This window comes from Gadus macrocephalus, chromosome 12 (genome assembly GCF_031168955.1).
Source record: "Gadus macrocephalus chromosome 12, ASM3116895v1".
NCBI lineage: Eukaryota > Metazoa > Chordata > Actinopteri > Gadiformes > Gadidae > Gadus > Gadus macrocephalus.
The window spans coordinates 4,141,248-4,156,615 of record NC_082393.1 but is presented as its reverse complement, the minus strand read 5'-3'; the positions used below and the strand labels follow the sequence as shown (position 1 = coordinate 4,156,615).

The window sequence follows — 15,368 nt, the reverse complement described above, 5'->3', positions numbered from 1 at the left end:
AAATTTACATCTCAAAGAAAAAAGGAAATCTGAACATTTCACAATCTTATTTTTCTTAAAAAAGGCGAAGTCTGCGAAGACTAATCCTTAACCCAGTTCCAAACGAGGCGTGAAATTCAAACTACTGACCGATTCCAAGATGGTCTTTTCAAAGATGTCCAAGCGCCGGGTCTCCAGGGCGATGCCAATGGCCTGCTTGTACTTGTGGTCGCCGAGGCAACGCAGGAACATCTTGTTGACGATGCCCTCGAGGCGTGGGTCGATACTCTTCTTCTCCTCTTCCTCCGGCAGCTCGGCGTTCTCCACCCGCAGCTTGGTGTAGTGGTCGATGCATTTGGCTGGAAGGCAGGACAGCACAGGTTCTCTCATTTAATTCTTCATATCCATATACAATTTTGAGTTCACAATTTCACATCTTACACTATTTATGCAGATGGTTAAAAGAATGCACCATGGGGTGCCTTCTTGAGTGCACAACGGGGTGTGCTCTCGCAATACCCAGCAGGAAATGTGAGTATTGCAGTTGTTTATAAACAGTGCAAGAGCATTATGGAAACTATGTATAAAGAAAACACAAAATGTACTAGTTTTGCAAGGGTGGGGCTATTGTCACAACAGTGGATGTTCTGCTGAGAACATCGTGCTAACTGTAGTTGGACGCCCTTCCTTTTAAATAAATTGAAGGAGCTCAAAGTGTGTATCTTTCCCAGTCTGAAATGGAACTCGCAGAAACCACGGCTCTTCGATTGCCTTTTTATTAACTGATAAATAAGGTTTAAATCATTAAAAACAAATATTAAAAGCAAAACTACAATACAGTTTTGTTTTTTGCTACAATGCCGATCCATTCATCGGTCCAAGTCTGTTAGGAAAGACCTTAAATGTCTAAAAGTTTCAGAAGACACAGTTTGAGAGTAAAAAATAAGGTGCTTTTCGAACATTGCGCAAAGTTTTTATGAAATGACACGGCAGTATTAGCCCTATTCAGCCGAAGAGAAACAGACGGGTGCTACTGCGGATGACTTATTGTCAGAAAAGGAGAACAATGTTTTTTACCAAGCATCAAATTGCCGACCAATGCACAGAGTGCGTTACACACATCCAAGCAACAGCACAACTGGGGCAAGACACAGAACCCATGAGGTCAATGCATCCAACCATGGACTAACCCATAACTAAAGGGGAGTTTACTTTTAAACTAAACAGAAGTTAAGTTTAGTGAATATGAATCTAACGAGGGAGAACGTGTTAGATGTGTGGGACTGTAACAGAACTGGAACAATAGAGCAGGATGGGCTGGACAATGCATTTTTACAACAGTAGGAGGAGATGGGGAAACAATGCTGGACATCCCACATATAATCATGCAGCAGATTCTTTGTCTTCACTTACCAATAATGGTCTCCACATACTCCGAGTCGTCTGTGACGTTGAAGAGGTCACCCGCTCCCAAAGCGTAGTTGAGGGATTCCTCGAAAGCCCCCAGGTGATAGAATACCTTTGAGGCCACCAGAGCGGCAAATTCTCTGCTCCTAAACGTCTCATCCTCGTACAAGACTTCACTGTAATACAGAGTCACCGGTTACATGACGCATTCCAAAGGAATATCATAAAAATCTGGTATGATTTGTTGACGCTTAAAACAGAAAAATGGGAAGCATGGTATTTCTGGGAGGGTAGGAAAGTGTTGGATAAATGAAATTGTATGAAATGAAATTGAGTATTAATAAGCAAATCTGTTAACCAGAATAATGGGAGTAAAAGAAAAATGATAAGGGGAGTATATTCACTTACATCTTGTCCACAGATCCTGAAATCTCAGCCCAGAAGTCGTTGACAATGGAGTTCAGCTTATGCAGCGCAAACTCCTGCAATGCACACACAAACATGAGCCATGTTAAAGGAGTTGCTTTCCCAGAAATAATACTGTATTGCAGAAGGCACCACACGCAAGGGAAAAATACAGTGCGAAATAATTGTATAATGAAGCTTCGTTCTGATCCATTAGAATATAAATAAAACATATGCAATTATACAGCAAGAGTAATAAAGATCAAACTTTTTACAACGTGGTTACTTTGAATGCATACAGCATCGATGTTTTTTTTATAAAGGATCCTAGTTTGGCGTGTCGTTTCTGGCGGGATATGTTATTTATATAAGTTGTATTAATAACTTAAGTTTATAAGCTGTGGAAGTGGGAAGCTGCGGAATGTAAATAAGTAACGTTGAGTCAGAGAGTTGAACGGAGATGAATCCGTCCAGCACGTCATTATAGCCTGTCATGCTAGCATAACAACCAGCTAGTAACAACTAGTACCTTCAACTGGGGCTCCTCCTCGTCCAGGAGGGAAATTATACCGGCTGAAAAAAAAACAGGTTACAAAATATTCGTTATTCGTTCGTCTTCAAGGAATCAGAATCGACATCTCTCACACAAACACACCACACACCACACACTCCTGTAGTGAGCCTGTAGCATCACTGACCACTGATCACTGATGTTCGACGACAGCGCAGTGCCACAATGTTACGTTAGAATGATCATATTCCTCAGACATGTAAAAATACCACGTTGGTTCAGAAATGTCTGTTATTACTGTTTGAATACAACATTAGAACAGCGTCGGCTTGCTTTAGCCGGCTAGCCGACACCCGCTAACTGTGTGACTCAGCTAAACCAATGGCTACTAACAACGCCGTCTCTGCTTGAACGAAAGAAATGTGCTCCAACTTACCGGCAGATGTGATCATGTTTGTATCTTTGCTTCCTCCTCGACCCCACTAGACTGTTTTGATCGTCTGCTTCTTGGGAGAAAATGAAGAAGGAGGTCCAAATATCTAAAGTACAGCACATACACCCGCTGCTCAAGTTCTTTTTTGTCTAACTGGACAAGACCCCGTCAATGGACCTGTAATGTGAAATGCTGGTTTGTGCCTGGTTAAAAATAAAAACGATTTCCAACAATATCCCACTGAGCTCCTTTTAACACATTTTAAATCGTCACATTTTTGATAATAATGAATTAAAATGTAATTGTGTTCATTTAAAAACCAAAGTACTTAAATATAATGTATACAATTTTATTTCACAATCCGGCTTCATGACGGCCTGCTTCGTGAATTGGCTCTGTAGATATGAAACCATCCAAGCTATATGAATGGCACATTGAGGCTATCCTTCTTCATGAACTCTTAATACTCTTAATCCTTTTTTTAATTAGATGTCATTGTAAATAAATATGAATGGCCTTGTGAAGAAGGGTTATATATAGAAGGGTTAATATATATATATATATATATATATATATATATATATATATATATATATATATATATATATATATACACATACATACTGTATATATATCTTTTCCTATGGATAATGATTTTTTATGGATAATGATCATCTAGGTAGGATACTTTTGTATTTATTTCTTCTGAGAAATGTCCTTATTGTAAGTCTTTGAATAGAAGCGTCTCCCGACCTAAATGCCCTGAAATTTAATGTAAATGTCAATGTTTTTATATGTGGAAAATGATTTTTATAGTGAATTTAAAAAAAAACATATAGGCATCTGCTATAACACCTAAAGGCCTATTAGTCACCGGTCTCCATCCATGGTTTTACATGGTCATTATTATCACATGCGAGTGGCTGATGCTGAAAACCGTACATCAGTGAGGGCGGAAACCAGGACCTACCAGCATCGTTACTATAAACATGGCTGACGCTTCAAAGGTTCGCAATATCATGAACATTGAACATACCTTCTTGTGACATGCTTTTGGTGTAGTATACATGCACTCATGGTAGTCATATCATAAAAAAATATGGAAATATGAGTGCTGTGTTTAGTGTTGTGTACACCCACAACACTAAATGGTATGCTCAAAAGCATGCCTTATTGTGTTGATGGATTTTCTAATGTTTCTTTTTCTGGCATTTCTAACAACATTTAAGGTTTTCTTTTCTCTGCGAACTCTTTAAAATCCATTACATTGTTTGCTAGTTTTTATTTATATAAAAATGCACACTATGGCAGCATACATGATCATAAATAAAGGTTAAAAACAATGTGTCACATTTAAATCACAGTTTTGTCACATTAGTGCAATTGTTAATTCTCCTCATGAAAGGCACACATTTTTTACATTAAGAACATTCTTTCTATTCTTTCGTGTTAAAAAATGTACAGTTTATGTTCCCAATATATTCTCATTACATTGTCTTTTCTTAATTTAGCTCATGAACTAAATTAAATACATAATTAGACTACATATACGTTAAATTCTCTCTATGTTGAATTGTATATAAAACCTTTTGACAAACTATGACTAAACTAAATATCGTCAGTGGCCTTCAGCTAGCAGCTGTATCTAGACTTCTCTATGAATGTAAATGTAATGACAGTGAAACACAATTTGTCAGCACTGGCTAGCAAACGATAAGGTCCCTTGACGACAGAGGTGATGTTAACCTAACAGTGTTAACATTATGGCAACGTTATGGCGTCATTTATGGGATGTTCGTCCCATGCTGTGGGGCCCGGGGGGTAGCTCAACAGTGAAAATAATATCCAGTCATTGAGGTTTCTCCAATTCCCTTGAGTCACGTGTCACCATGTTAATTATCCACAGCAGTTTTTCCCCCTTGTGCGTGCGATCCAGTTGACACAGAAAAGGTTTTAAGAGGAATTCCTTCTTCCAGACTTCCTGCATCACCTGGAAGAACAATACAACAGATATAATGTGTCATATGTTTTTACTATCGGTCTAAAGATGGTGCTTGAATAGTATAACCCGTCAGCATGCATTAAGCTATAGAGACAAATCCTCCCCTCACTGCTCCAATTAGGAAAGAATGAAGAGTTATCCACAGGGCTCAATGCGTATATCAATAGCAGGACGAGGAATTCGAAATGATTGAATGAGAGTCATCTCATACCAAAATGATTGTTGCATCTTTTAATCCACCCAAGCAGTGTCGGATAGCATGATATGTGTATGAGGAAGAGAATACATACTCCCAGCAGCTAGCTCAGACATAGGGGAATGCAGATGCGTCTCTACCTCTTTCCTTACTGGTTGGAGAGCTGCAGACATGGCCCCGTGGTTCTCTCCTGACAGGCCAGGGTAAACACCTGCTATGCCACTTTGAGGAGTGAACCCCATCCGTTGTATGGTCTGAAAAAAGCAAAAACAACAAGTGTTAGACCACTTGGCGGCTCTCTTGAGGAGCTCATTTCTGTTTCATGAATACCCCTTTTGTTCCGGGGGGGGACATTGTAGTCGAGCCTGGGAAAAATAAACTTTTGTGCATTGATGACTGGTCTTGTGAGTGTCATGACTGACCTACATAATTTGAATATTTCGGCAGGCAGGCCACACAAGGGGAACATTTGTGATCAAACGGACGTTGACATAGCCTAATTGAAGAAAATCACATTATGTAAAAGGTTTAAACAAAAGGTTATACCTGCTGCTTGAGAAGAATACCAAACTCTACAGGCGTTTTCCTTGATTTCAAGGATCTTGCTGTTCTGGTTTGGTACAAAAGTGCCAACCCAGATCGCCTCTTGCAGCCGTTTCCGAAAGACTGAGCGAATTAGATGTTCAAGGAATTCCACGCATTGTCGCGTGTCGCCACTTTCCAAAGTGGTGCGGACCAGACCCAGCAGCACGGGCTTCGGGTTCGCACGTTTCGTACGTGCACGCACGTCTTTCAATATTTCCTTCACGCACGCTTTGTTCGACAATCCCTTCAGGAACTCCTGACTAAAAATAAATATTATAACAGGTGAGGCTATTGTTCTGTGCAGGCAACTCATGTTGATGCTTTTGGTTGCTGTTCTTTGAAGGTCTCCGTTGGGTTGCGGCCGAAAGTCCTCCCCCGTTGGCTTGACCCCGATTCCCAAATCCACAGACGACTCGGTGAGAGGCTTTTCCTTAGGTGCGGTTACATCGAGCGTTTCAGTCTCGCACACGATCCCGTTTTCATTGAGTGAGTCGCCGTGCTGACAGGACGGGCTCTTCCGTACGCTATCGTTGTTGTTCCGGCCAGCGTTGTCACCTGCGGTCAAATCTGTGGACGTGCTGTTAAACATTCCTTCGATTAACTCCTCCATGATTCCAGTTTCATTCTCTTCGGTTTTGCGTGCCTCACTGACCAGATGCAGCTTCTCTTTTCCGCCGATCTGAGAAATTACCTTTTGAAATTCCCTTTCCTCTGTGGAAAGCGTCTCATCTAGGAAGGTCGGGCATGCCATGATGCCCGTTTAGCACTAACACGAAAACACACAACCGATCAGCTTGTTAAGTCTTCCTCAAATAAGTTTATATACAGAGGTCATTCAGAAACGACAACCCCATCCTCTCATAACCATTGAAAGTGCAGGTCCGGACTGAGCACTGTTCCACGCATGGAGAAAGGAAATGACAGAGAAGTGGGCGGACCTCTAGGTACTACTATTCACAATGCTATTGGCTATTAGCCGACTACGTTTGATAGGCGGGGTTATCTGAAAGTGCAACGTATACAATTGATAATTGCGAGTTAATCTTTAATTACACATCTCCACACAACAACAATGTTTTCGTACGTTTGTCTTAACATGGTGATAGGATCGAGGCAATGACATTGACAGTGGACCATACATGAGAACATACATTTAGGGTTATGGTAAGTTGTTCGATCTTTTCCGATGATCTGTAAATAATTGAAGCGATCCTCGCGCAGGCATGGAATGATGAAACCTCAAGGTCCAGAGTCCACTGGCTTTATTCCTAATATTTGCGCTGAAAAAAGTCCATTCTCCCCCCCTACGTTGTAGAGTCCTAGCTGCTGAAACAGGAAGTATAAAAGAAAAAAAAACACCATTAACATATTTTTTTTATATTGTATACTTTAGTATGTTTTACAAATTAAAGAGCCACTATTACAGTACGTTTCAATATCGAGGTTTTTCTTTTGTTACCCCCACTCAACTCAACTACCTCTACTACCAACTGCTGTAATCCTATAATCCTTCCCGGTCTATTCTTCATTTCAAGGTGCTGTCAATTTCACATTCCAGCCAGCTTGATTAAATTTAATTAAAGAAAAAAAGTCGAATAACTTTAGCCAAGCAAAAGCCCCACTTGCTTCCCACATCATTGAGTGAGGCCACTTCATTGTTTACTGAGGAATGAATGATAAACCAGAGAGGTTGACCAACACTAATAAGGAAAAAAGCACCATGCCTGACCTTTAGACTAGGCTACGTGATTTTTGAATGGCAGGACTGGGGGTTTCTGCACTCACTGAGATTTAAAACATGGATTATAGATCTGTATGAAGCTGGCCAACCGAGATGTTTTACTGTCTAGCAGCAACCCTGAAGTGCAGCAATGTGCATACTGAGTGTGCTGACCTCCCCGTTCAGGGCCAGGATTAGCTCTGGGTCCAGGGGACCTCGGGCCGAGACGCGGAGCGTTAGGCGAACTGAAGCAAAGGGAAAACAAACAACAGAGCAAAAGTTCAATGCATTGTATCCGAATGGTAAACGTCAATGCACACCATCCTCTGTTGCATTCCAAGGATTTTTTAACTCTTGTTCGGTTTCATTTTTTGTTTTCATGCAAACTCTAGTATAGGCTACAGTATTTTCCAGTTAAACTTGGCATCCGTTCAACATATTGGCTAGCTTCAACATATAATATCAAGGAAAAAAAGATCAAGATACACAACCTGTAATTTTTTCCGTTGACATCAGGTCACGGAGGGCGGACAGATGAGCCATTGTCAGAATATTCGATGGCAATTTAGAAATACCCTGGATTACAGTCAAGTTGTCGGCTGCAGCATTTGTTATAGTCATATTGTCAAAAGGATAAACAGGAAAAACTGTGAAAATATCACACACACACACACACACACACGCACAAACACACACACACACACACACACACAGTATTATCTTCCACAATACAAAACTAGTAATATTTTGTGCCCATGGGAGGTTATTAGTTTGTAACGCAATCCATTATGACCTTCAACAACAAGCAGGCGCAAAGCACAGAGATAAGTTAGAAATGGATGAAGAAATGCAATCAGCAAATAATTGTTTCTGTTTTTCATGTGATCTGGTTGCTGCTCCTTCACCTGCCCCAGTTCAGCCCGTACAGCCTGGAACCTGAGACATTATTCAGGTGAACTGGGTTCTCACAGAATAACAAAGAAAAAACTAATTTCCCAGCGTTGTTCATATTACTACTCAAACGCATCTTTTATGAAACACAAAAGTTAAAAAGTACCATCTTCTAAGTCATCTCTCTGACAGATCTAAGACATTCCAACAGCAACATACATTATCGGTATTACAACAGCTAAAACAGGTTTTAGAACTTTGCTTTAGATCTCTTACCTTTTGCATTCAACATGTCATTTCTGAGTAGTAACAAGGAGATTACCAGTGCAACATTAACGAGAGTACTGGTTCCTGGCCGCAGCGACATAAAATAGATGCTCTTTCGCATCATTCTGAACAGAGCACACCACCAGACTTTTTCCCCGAGACTCACGGCAGCAAGAACTAATGGGAGTTGTTAGTTCAAAAGAGACCCAACCACTCCGGAAGTTTAGGGTTTCACCTTTCTACATACTGGGATTGTATGGATCCGTCCCCATTCTGTCCCATAGAACAACAGAACTTTAGTCAGTGTAGTCAAATAACAAAGAGGGGATGAACAAAGAATTCAAAACATGAGAGTGAATTAAACCAACAAAACCAAACATGCTGCTTTCTGTTGTACTGGTTGTTCTCACTTGTGCTATGGTTGAATCTAATCTAATGAAACATGCTTATGCTTAAAATTATTATTGTTTTGTTCATCTTTAATCATGAAACTGCAAATATGATTCGAAAAATCCTTTCATATCCTACATGCTGAAAAAAAGTATTTTACTCATAGAATACTGAAGCCCTGTTCCCCTGTTTCAATCATCCAAGCCTGATACTGACCAGGTCTAAACACTGGTCCCAAATCGGGTTCTATTTGTTACCAGTCAGTTTTAGAAAACATAATTATAGACATGTACAAGGCCCTGAACGGCCTGGCAACAGCATACATTATCAACCTCCGGTGCCCTATCATTCCAAGAGAGCCAAAATACAAAAGGGAACAGGGCGTTCATAGTGATGCCATCAGGTTGAGATCTTGTTTTTTTACGTGCATGCTACTATTCCCTTGCTTGATCTTTGGCTATACTCGTTATTTCACTATGTTTTTTTTCCCCCATTACCACGTGTTTGGTTCTCATTAGGGACCTAAGGAAGGATTTGGTTTGCATTCTTGTCATACCTTGTGTTGAGTCTGTCTGCCTGTTAGAACTTAAAATCTGATGTTAGTCCAACCTTCAGATTTTGACATCAGCAAAATTGAATTTAGGCCACATTAATGCAAAGCCTCAGCCTGTATATTTATTTGTTAAATTGTTGTCTCTATATGTATATATACTAAATATGTATGTATTTATATAGACACTATATATAGTGTCTTAGATTTCAATTAACTAATCAACATAGTTGTGTCTATTTTAGACAGCAAAATGGATAAACGTGTGATTCTTACAGTGGTGTGGTTTCCTTGGAGGAACATGGATCCCCACCGGACTGAGATCCAGAGCTCCAACCCCAGGATCCAGAGTGTCTGAGGTACCGAGCACCAACTTCCAGACCAGCACACTGCCCTTGCTAGTTGTTGTTCAGAATCTCATCAAAACATATTATTTCCCAGCCGCTTCTGCTGGTAACAGCTTCTTCTTGGACATTCTTCTTAATGTAACTCCCTCAAATTATCTGCCTTGTCTATAATAAACGTACAGGTTCATAAGGTTCTAAAATAAGTGCTGAATTTTTCCTCAGACTGCAAGCCAGTACTGACCAAGCATCTATCTACATTTGAAGCTGAAACCTCGGGTGCTTGGAACCGGGGTCTCCCGGAAAGAACTCCTTCTAGACAGCCAGGGGCTCCTGCTCCTTTCCTTGGGCTTGTTAATTACTGTTGTTGCTCATAAACTAAATTGTAGGACCACTGGGGAAATAATGTCTTTCCATAGTCTCTACAATAAGGTGCAGGACCTGGTGGTCTGTAAAGAGCCAGCTCTCCTGGGCTACATCCAAGCTGGCATCATTGAGGGGGTGCAGACCACTTACAAGTCACTGAGACCAGCCCACCCAGATGGTACCCCCTTCCCCTGTTTGTGCCAATAACCCAGGGAAGAAGAAGAAGAGATGGAGAATATGCTCTTCTATCAGTTCCTTCCTGGAAATCTGGCAGATAAACTAAGCCAACACTATGGCGAATGGCTGCGCTCTATCAAACTGTTCAACAGAGCTTTTACAGCATTGGGCCTATCTGCTCAGGTCAGGCGTGAGGAAGAGGACAACAAAGAGACTAATGGTCTCTTCTGTCTGGCTGAGAACCCTCTTGCACTCGACTGTAGTGTGGCAGCCTACTAGAGAGTGTGCCCTGAAGACTTGTTTGTTGAGGACACTGATTCTAGCAAGTATGTGTCCGGTGATAAGAGACCGCAGAGAATAGCAGGGTTACAATATTGGCAATATCTTCAATATTAACAACGTAAAACCGCAAACAAATAAATGAATAAAAATGAATATAATGATCTTTATTGTCAATATACTCTGAAACTGAAATTCCACATGGCTTTTCTCAATGTAGTTAAACATCTAGGACAGAAATGTGATACATTTCGATTATCCATTTTAAACAATAATATAGAAAATTTAGAAATGTCATTCAGAATATAACGTTACACATGCTTTAATATCTAGCCAAATAATTGCAGTACTAGTACCATGGACCTATTAAAGAAGACTAGTACATGAGAACCCCGGCCTACAGGATGCTGCAGGGTCACTTCTGCTGAAATTACCGGCTACATTAACTCGTATGAATTAGTTTGAAATGTATTTGTAAAAGCAAATGACGACACCACGCAAAGTGGCTCTTATTTTGAAACAGGAAACGTGTAAACAACGTTGCCATGGTAACATGTAAGCCCTGCCGGTGATTAACAGTTAGCTTAGCTAACTTTAATAACAGCAGATTGACGAGCGATGGAAGGACAAGACACAGGCGGAAATACGTACCATTTGCGACCTAATTATCAACACAAGTGAGTCGATGAAGTGGATCAACCAACTGGCGAGATATTAATCTCTTTGCTTATTGTGACGAGCAAAATAATCAGCTTAGCAACTAACTATCCGATGTTCTAAGTCTCACCAAATACTCTCTTGCAGAGCGTCTGTGTAAGGATGAAGCAGCTCTTATGTTAAAACAACAACAATAAGAACATCTGCGCTCCAGCTGTGTTTTGTTACTAACTAAATCACCCAATGCAGGTTTAAGCCAGTCATTGTGAAGGCGTGTATTCGTGAGATCTTGCGGGAGCAGTTGTCCGGAGTGCAGTATGAGCCCGAGGAGGTGCCTGCCCTGTCTCGCGCTCTGGCGGAGAGCATCAAGAACAAACTAAAAGGTAAACACACCCTCTTATAATTGCGTTACACTATGTTATCTCTGTATTTGTGTTTGTGTGTCTGTGTCTGTGTGTCTGTGTGTGTTTGTGTCTCCCTCTGTCTTCCTCCCTCTCCCTCCCTCTATCTGTCTCTGTCTCTGTCTCTCAATTAACATTGCATCAAGGTAAACCTTTTGGTATCTCCCTCAACAGATGCTGGGTTTGAACGATATAAGTTTGTGGTGCAGGTTGTGATTGGGGAACAGCGAGGAGAGGGAGTGAAGTAGGTGAAATCAAAAAACGCGTAACACTTGTTTGGAGCAGTGATTAAGTATATTTGACTGTACTAAAAAGGATCATGGTATTCGTATGCGTATGAGGTTATTCGATCATGCAGCCATGTTCAAATAACCTATCATCCTTCTTTTGTTGAAATGTAGAGGTATTGTATATCAGTCCCTGAACTACCTTTTTATGCATTCCACCAGAATGGCTTCGAGGTGCTTCTGGGATGCAGACACGGATAGTTATGCAGAGGATTTGTTCATGAATGTAAGCTCTTTCTATTCATTCTCTGGTTGCTTGCGGTCTGGGCCAAATTATCCACACGCATGATGGTGGGGACCTACTCATCTTGTCACTGTTTTCCTCCGCAGGAGAGTCTGTTCTGTGTGGCGGCGGCTTTTGGATGTTATCATTACTGAGAAGAATCTCTGAGAGCCAGGAGACCCTTCATCCACGTAGCCGGACCCCCTGAAACCTGCTGAAACCCCCTCCCATACATGCATTGTCTGCTGGTATTCCGAGAGAGCGAGCAGTGGCACCAGAAAGAGAAAAGATTATTTTTTTTACATTAACGCTTTCTGTTTAAACGATACATTTAAATCTAACTGGTTTCTAAGAATTCTTGTAAACATATTTCTGATTATGTTTTTTTGTAATTAATGTGCCTAATAAGCAACACTGCACTGCCAGGGGTCAATATCCACCTAGCTCTCCTGAGAGGTGTCCAAATTCCTATCACATCAGCCACCACATGTCTGACATATACTGTATTACAAGGAGGAGACAACAATTATATTTCACAAACAGCCACTATTATTTTGAATATTTTCAAAATAACGAGCTGTCGCTCTCGTGTGTTGAAAGACGAAAATGGCTTTGACTTTGTGTGTTTGTGGAATTAAGTTTCCCTTGGATTGAAGACAAGGTCAACTTAATATGTTCAAGAGGCTTGGTAATTAGCAGCAGGAGCGCCACTACCATTCATTGTATTTGATGATTCTCCAATTAGAAAATCATGTGCTCATGTGTACACTTTTCAAGTGTTCCCTGAACCACTTTGTCAAAGGGTTTGTGTCTTAATTAGCCTGCATTTTCTGAAACACACGCACACACTTACACACACACAGACACACACTCAATAGATAAGTCTTCCAATAATCAAGACAAACTTAACTTAAGGGTGCAAAGAGCATACATTTATTACACATAATAGCCATTTATAAATCTGTTTTACAATCTATTTAGAATAATATGGATGGAATGCTGGAAGTATTTATTCAACCAATTCACACATGCTGCTTTTGTGTTCCTCATCTTGAACCTCATTTTCTGCTGGGTTGGGGGTCACATGTAAGATGCATCTCAGGACCTGATACTGTGAATGAAACTGGGAGAGAAGGGTGCATCTCAGGACCTGATAATGTGGATCGAACATTGCAGTTTAAATAAAACATTGATTTTCGAGTTACCCAGACGACATAGGCAGACGGTAGGCCTATATCACGCCATAGCGCTAGGTGGCAGTCATGTAATAGTTCCAGAAGGTGGTACAGAAGAACAGTTGTGCCCTTCACAACAGCAATCATGGCCACTGCTACGAAAATTGTCCAGAAGTTGCGGAATTTATTATCAGGGGTAAGCTGCCATTTAAATTAGATCATATTCAAACAAAGCAATGCTGATAAATCTGTTGTGCCGATAAACCAGTAGATTCACAAAGGCTACCAGAGACTCGTAAACAGGCCTGTGTAGCCTAGCAATGCTGATAAATCTGTTGTGCCGATAAACCAGTAGATTCACAAAGGCTACCAGAGACTCGTAAACAGGCCTGTGTAGCCTAGCATAACGCCAGAAAATGACATACATAGGTTATAATTCATTTTACAGTCTGTGTATAATGTAATATAATACATGAATCTAGTTAATCTGTTAATTAATGTCCAACAGCATGACCTGCAAGCTAAACTCCAGCTGCGTTATGGCGAAATAGCAAAGAGGTAAGACTTGGTATCCCTTTATACATTATATTGACGTCTTACATTCATTCCCCATGTACTTGAAATTATGCCATATCTTTGTCATTGTATTGTTTCTGGTTAAACAGTTTCTACCGTAATTTGTATTTACTTTTGTGGTAAATGTTTTGACGTATGATCCTCTCCAATCTATGTATATAAAATCGGCGTAGTTACACCCGCTACAACACAATACGTGTATGTCTCTGATGTGTGCAGGACCCAGCCTCCCGCCAAGCTCCCAGTTGGCCCCAGCCACCAGTTTGCGGGCAACTACTACCACACCAGGGATGGACGCAGGGAATCGGTTCCTGCCACAGTAATCATGTCGGCACAGAAGGCCCTCACTGCTGGGAGGTAACAACCAACGATCTCCCTCACAAGCCAGGTTTTAGACCGACATTTTTTACCAGCATGGCTAAAATGTTACTAGCCATTTAGTCAAGATTTATATCCAGCCCTGCTCACATCCCATAATTAAACCCCCTCAACGCACATCCTAACTTAGACCCGCGCTGACGTATTGATTTTGTGAAATGGAGGAACAGTTCCTATTTACTTGATTACTCCAGTGGTAGCATATTTAACCTCAGCTCAGCCCTCAAAGGGAATTCAGATACAGGTCATAAAGGAAAACGTTGGTGAATAGGCATCTTGCGCAAAGATAAATACAGGTAGGCTTGCCGACATTGGGGATCGAACACCACATAATTATCCTGTCCCCCTGACACTTACAACCAAGGATGTACTGAAGGAATTGCAAGAAAGCTAAGCCCTTTCGCACATTCATCTGCTCCGCCTTATGAAGCATTCCAACGTTGTACATTGGTTTATATATATCTCACCTGCATGGGTTTACGCTGCAAAGCCAGTTAGGAATGACCACCGTACCTTGACCATAATGATGAACCTTGACATTAATGCCTTGCTTTGTGTAGTGCGGTAGAAGGCATTGCTTTTCGCTACGTAAAGAAGTATTACACTGCCAGGATGATGTATGCACCCTCTCTTATTGTAAGACCCGTGAGATAAAAGCATCCTCTACATGCCATGCTATAGAGGCGTATAGTTTCCTCAGAATTGTTCTCATCACTTGCTTCTTTTCTCATTCATCTGTGTCATCTCCTCAAGCCAAGTTCCTGACGTTCCTGCAAAGCGGGCCGTCACCCCTGGCAACGTCCCGAGGGAGCTGACGCTGTCCAAAGATGAGCCCTACCTCTAAACTCATCACAATCCTCCACTACCCGCCCGCGCCACCAGGGGGCGTCTGAACGTCACAGGCGGACCGTAATGGAAACCGCAGCATCCTGTTTTGAATTCTGTATTATAGAACATTTTAATAAAGAATCTTATGTCAACCGCTGCCCCTCTTTGAATCCTGTGCTGTTCATTGTGGAATATTTGTTTCCCGTTTGTGTTTATGCTTTCTTAGAAGAAATGTATACTCAATCCATTGTCTGGTTATTTACTGGAGTAAGTGGTTCATATTTTGAAAGTTAAAAGATGTTTAACATATTGTGTGAAAAATCTGTTCTGAAATACTCTGG

The 15,368-nt window shown here is 41.0% G+C and overlaps 4 protein-coding genes across 6 annotated transcripts in view; 2 read left to right on the top strand and 2 right to left on the bottom strand.

Annotated features, from left to right (window-relative positions):
- The window catches only part of psmd1 (proteasome 26S subunit, non-ATPase 1), a 37,884-nt gene extending 34,970 nt beyond the window's left edge, over nucleotides 1–2,914 (bottom strand). The window contains exons 1-5 of the mRNA XM_060068098.1: nucleotides 2,739–2,914; nucleotides 2,321–2,364; nucleotides 1,795–1,868; nucleotides 1,393–1,562; nucleotides 130–338 (exon numbers count right to left, since the gene is read on the bottom strand). Coding sequence (XP_059924081.1) covers nucleotides 130–338; nucleotides 1,393–1,562; nucleotides 1,795–1,868; nucleotides 2,321–2,364; nucleotides 2,739–2,754 — 513 coding nt within the window. The 5' untranslated portion in view covers nucleotides 2,755–2,914. The remainder of the gene's footprint in view (nucleotides 1–129; nucleotides 339–1,392; nucleotides 1,563–1,794; nucleotides 1,869–2,320; nucleotides 2,365–2,738) is intronic.
- A 1,088-nt stretch (nucleotides 2,915–4,002) lies between these two features.
- LOC132468815 (uncharacterized) lies at nucleotides 4,003–7,866 on the bottom strand. Of its 3 annotated transcripts, none has more exons than XM_060066621.1 (5): nucleotides 7,730–7,866; nucleotides 7,413–7,483; nucleotides 5,480–6,844; nucleotides 5,074–5,187; nucleotides 4,003–4,725 (listed from the first exon to the last, which is right to left on the bottom strand). In XM_060066621.1, exons 3-5 carry the CDS (start codon nucleotides 6,267–6,269, stop codon nucleotides 4,628–4,630), a joined length of 1,002 nt encoding a protein of 333 aa, XP_059922604.1. In that variant the 5' UTR covers nucleotides 6,270–6,844; nucleotides 7,413–7,483; nucleotides 7,730–7,866; the 3' UTR covers nucleotides 4,003–4,627. The 3 variants fall into 3 exon arrangements, 2 of the variants coding, with proteins under 2 accessions (XP_059922604.1, XP_059922603.1); XM_060066620.1 differs by having other exon boundaries at nucleotides 5,480–6,841; XR_009528271.1 differs by lacking the exon at nucleotides 4,003–4,725 and having other exon boundaries at nucleotides 5,356–6,841.
- Nucleotides 7,867–9,924: 2,058 nt separating this feature from the next.
- On the top strand, nucleotides 9,925–13,144 carry dynlt2b (dynein light chain Tctex-type 2B). Its single transcript, XM_060066622.1, has 5 exons — nucleotides 9,925–11,179; nucleotides 11,409–11,542; nucleotides 11,735–11,804; nucleotides 12,010–12,073; nucleotides 12,178–13,144. Exons 1-5 carry the CDS (start codon nucleotides 11,121–11,123, stop codon nucleotides 12,223–12,225), a joined length of 375 nt encoding a protein of 124 aa, XP_059922605.1. The 5' UTR covers nucleotides 9,925–11,120; the 3' UTR covers nucleotides 12,226–13,144.
- Nucleotides 13,145–13,287: 143 nt separating this feature from the next.
- ndufa7 (NADH:ubiquinone oxidoreductase subunit A7) lies at nucleotides 13,288–15,179 on the top strand. The gene is made up of 4 exons (XM_060066623.1): nucleotides 13,288–13,441; nucleotides 13,754–13,803; nucleotides 14,041–14,178; nucleotides 14,953–15,179. Exons 1-4 carry the CDS (start codon nucleotides 13,391–13,393, stop codon nucleotides 15,041–15,043), a joined length of 330 nt encoding a protein of 109 aa, XP_059922606.1. The 5' UTR covers nucleotides 13,288–13,390; the 3' UTR covers nucleotides 15,044–15,179.
- Nucleotides 15,180–15,368: the final 189 nt, after the last annotated feature.

What these genes read in the sequence shown, in the direction of transcription:
- LOC132468815 (XM_060066621.1), bottom strand. Translation starts at nt 6,269, where the DNA reads ATGGCATGCCCGACCTTCCTAGATGAGACGCTTTCCACAGAGGAAAGG. An exon ending in GTATTCTTCTCAAGCAGCAG is followed by an intron (nt 5,188 to 5,479) that starts GTATAACCTTTT and finishes TGCTTTTTTCAG; the next exon opens with ACCATACAACGGATGGGGTT. An exon ending in TCCAACCAGTAAGGAAAGAG is followed by an intron (nt 4,726 to 5,073) that starts GTAGAGACGCAT and finishes TTGTTCTTCCAG; the next exon opens with GTGATGCAGGAAGTCTGGAA.
- dynlt2b (XM_060066622.1), top strand. Translation starts at nt 11,121, where the DNA reads ATGGAAGGACAAGACACAGGCGGAAATACGTACCATTTGCGACCTAAT. An exon ending in CATCAAGAACAAACTAAAAG is followed by an intron (nt 11,543 to 11,734) that starts GTAAACACACCC and finishes CTCCCTCAACAG; the next exon opens with ATGCTGGGTTTGAACGATAT. An exon ending in CAGAGGATTTGTTCATGAAT is followed by an intron (nt 12,074 to 12,177) that starts GTAAGCTCTTTC and finishes TTTCCTCCGCAG; the next exon opens with GAGAGTCTGTTCTGTGTGGC.
- ndufa7 (XM_060066623.1), top strand. Translation starts at nt 13,391, where the DNA reads ATGGCCACTGCTACGAAAATTGTCCAGAAGTTGCGGAATTTATTATCA. An exon ending in TATGGCGAAATAGCAAAGAG is followed by an intron (nt 13,804 to 14,040) that starts GTAAGACTTGGT and finishes TGATGTGTGCAG; the next exon opens with GACCCAGCCTCCCGCCAAGC. An exon ending in AAGGCCCTCACTGCTGGGAG is followed by an intron (nt 14,179 to 14,952) that starts GTAACAACCAAC and finishes CATCTCCTCAAG; the next exon opens with CCAAGTTCCTGACGTTCCTG.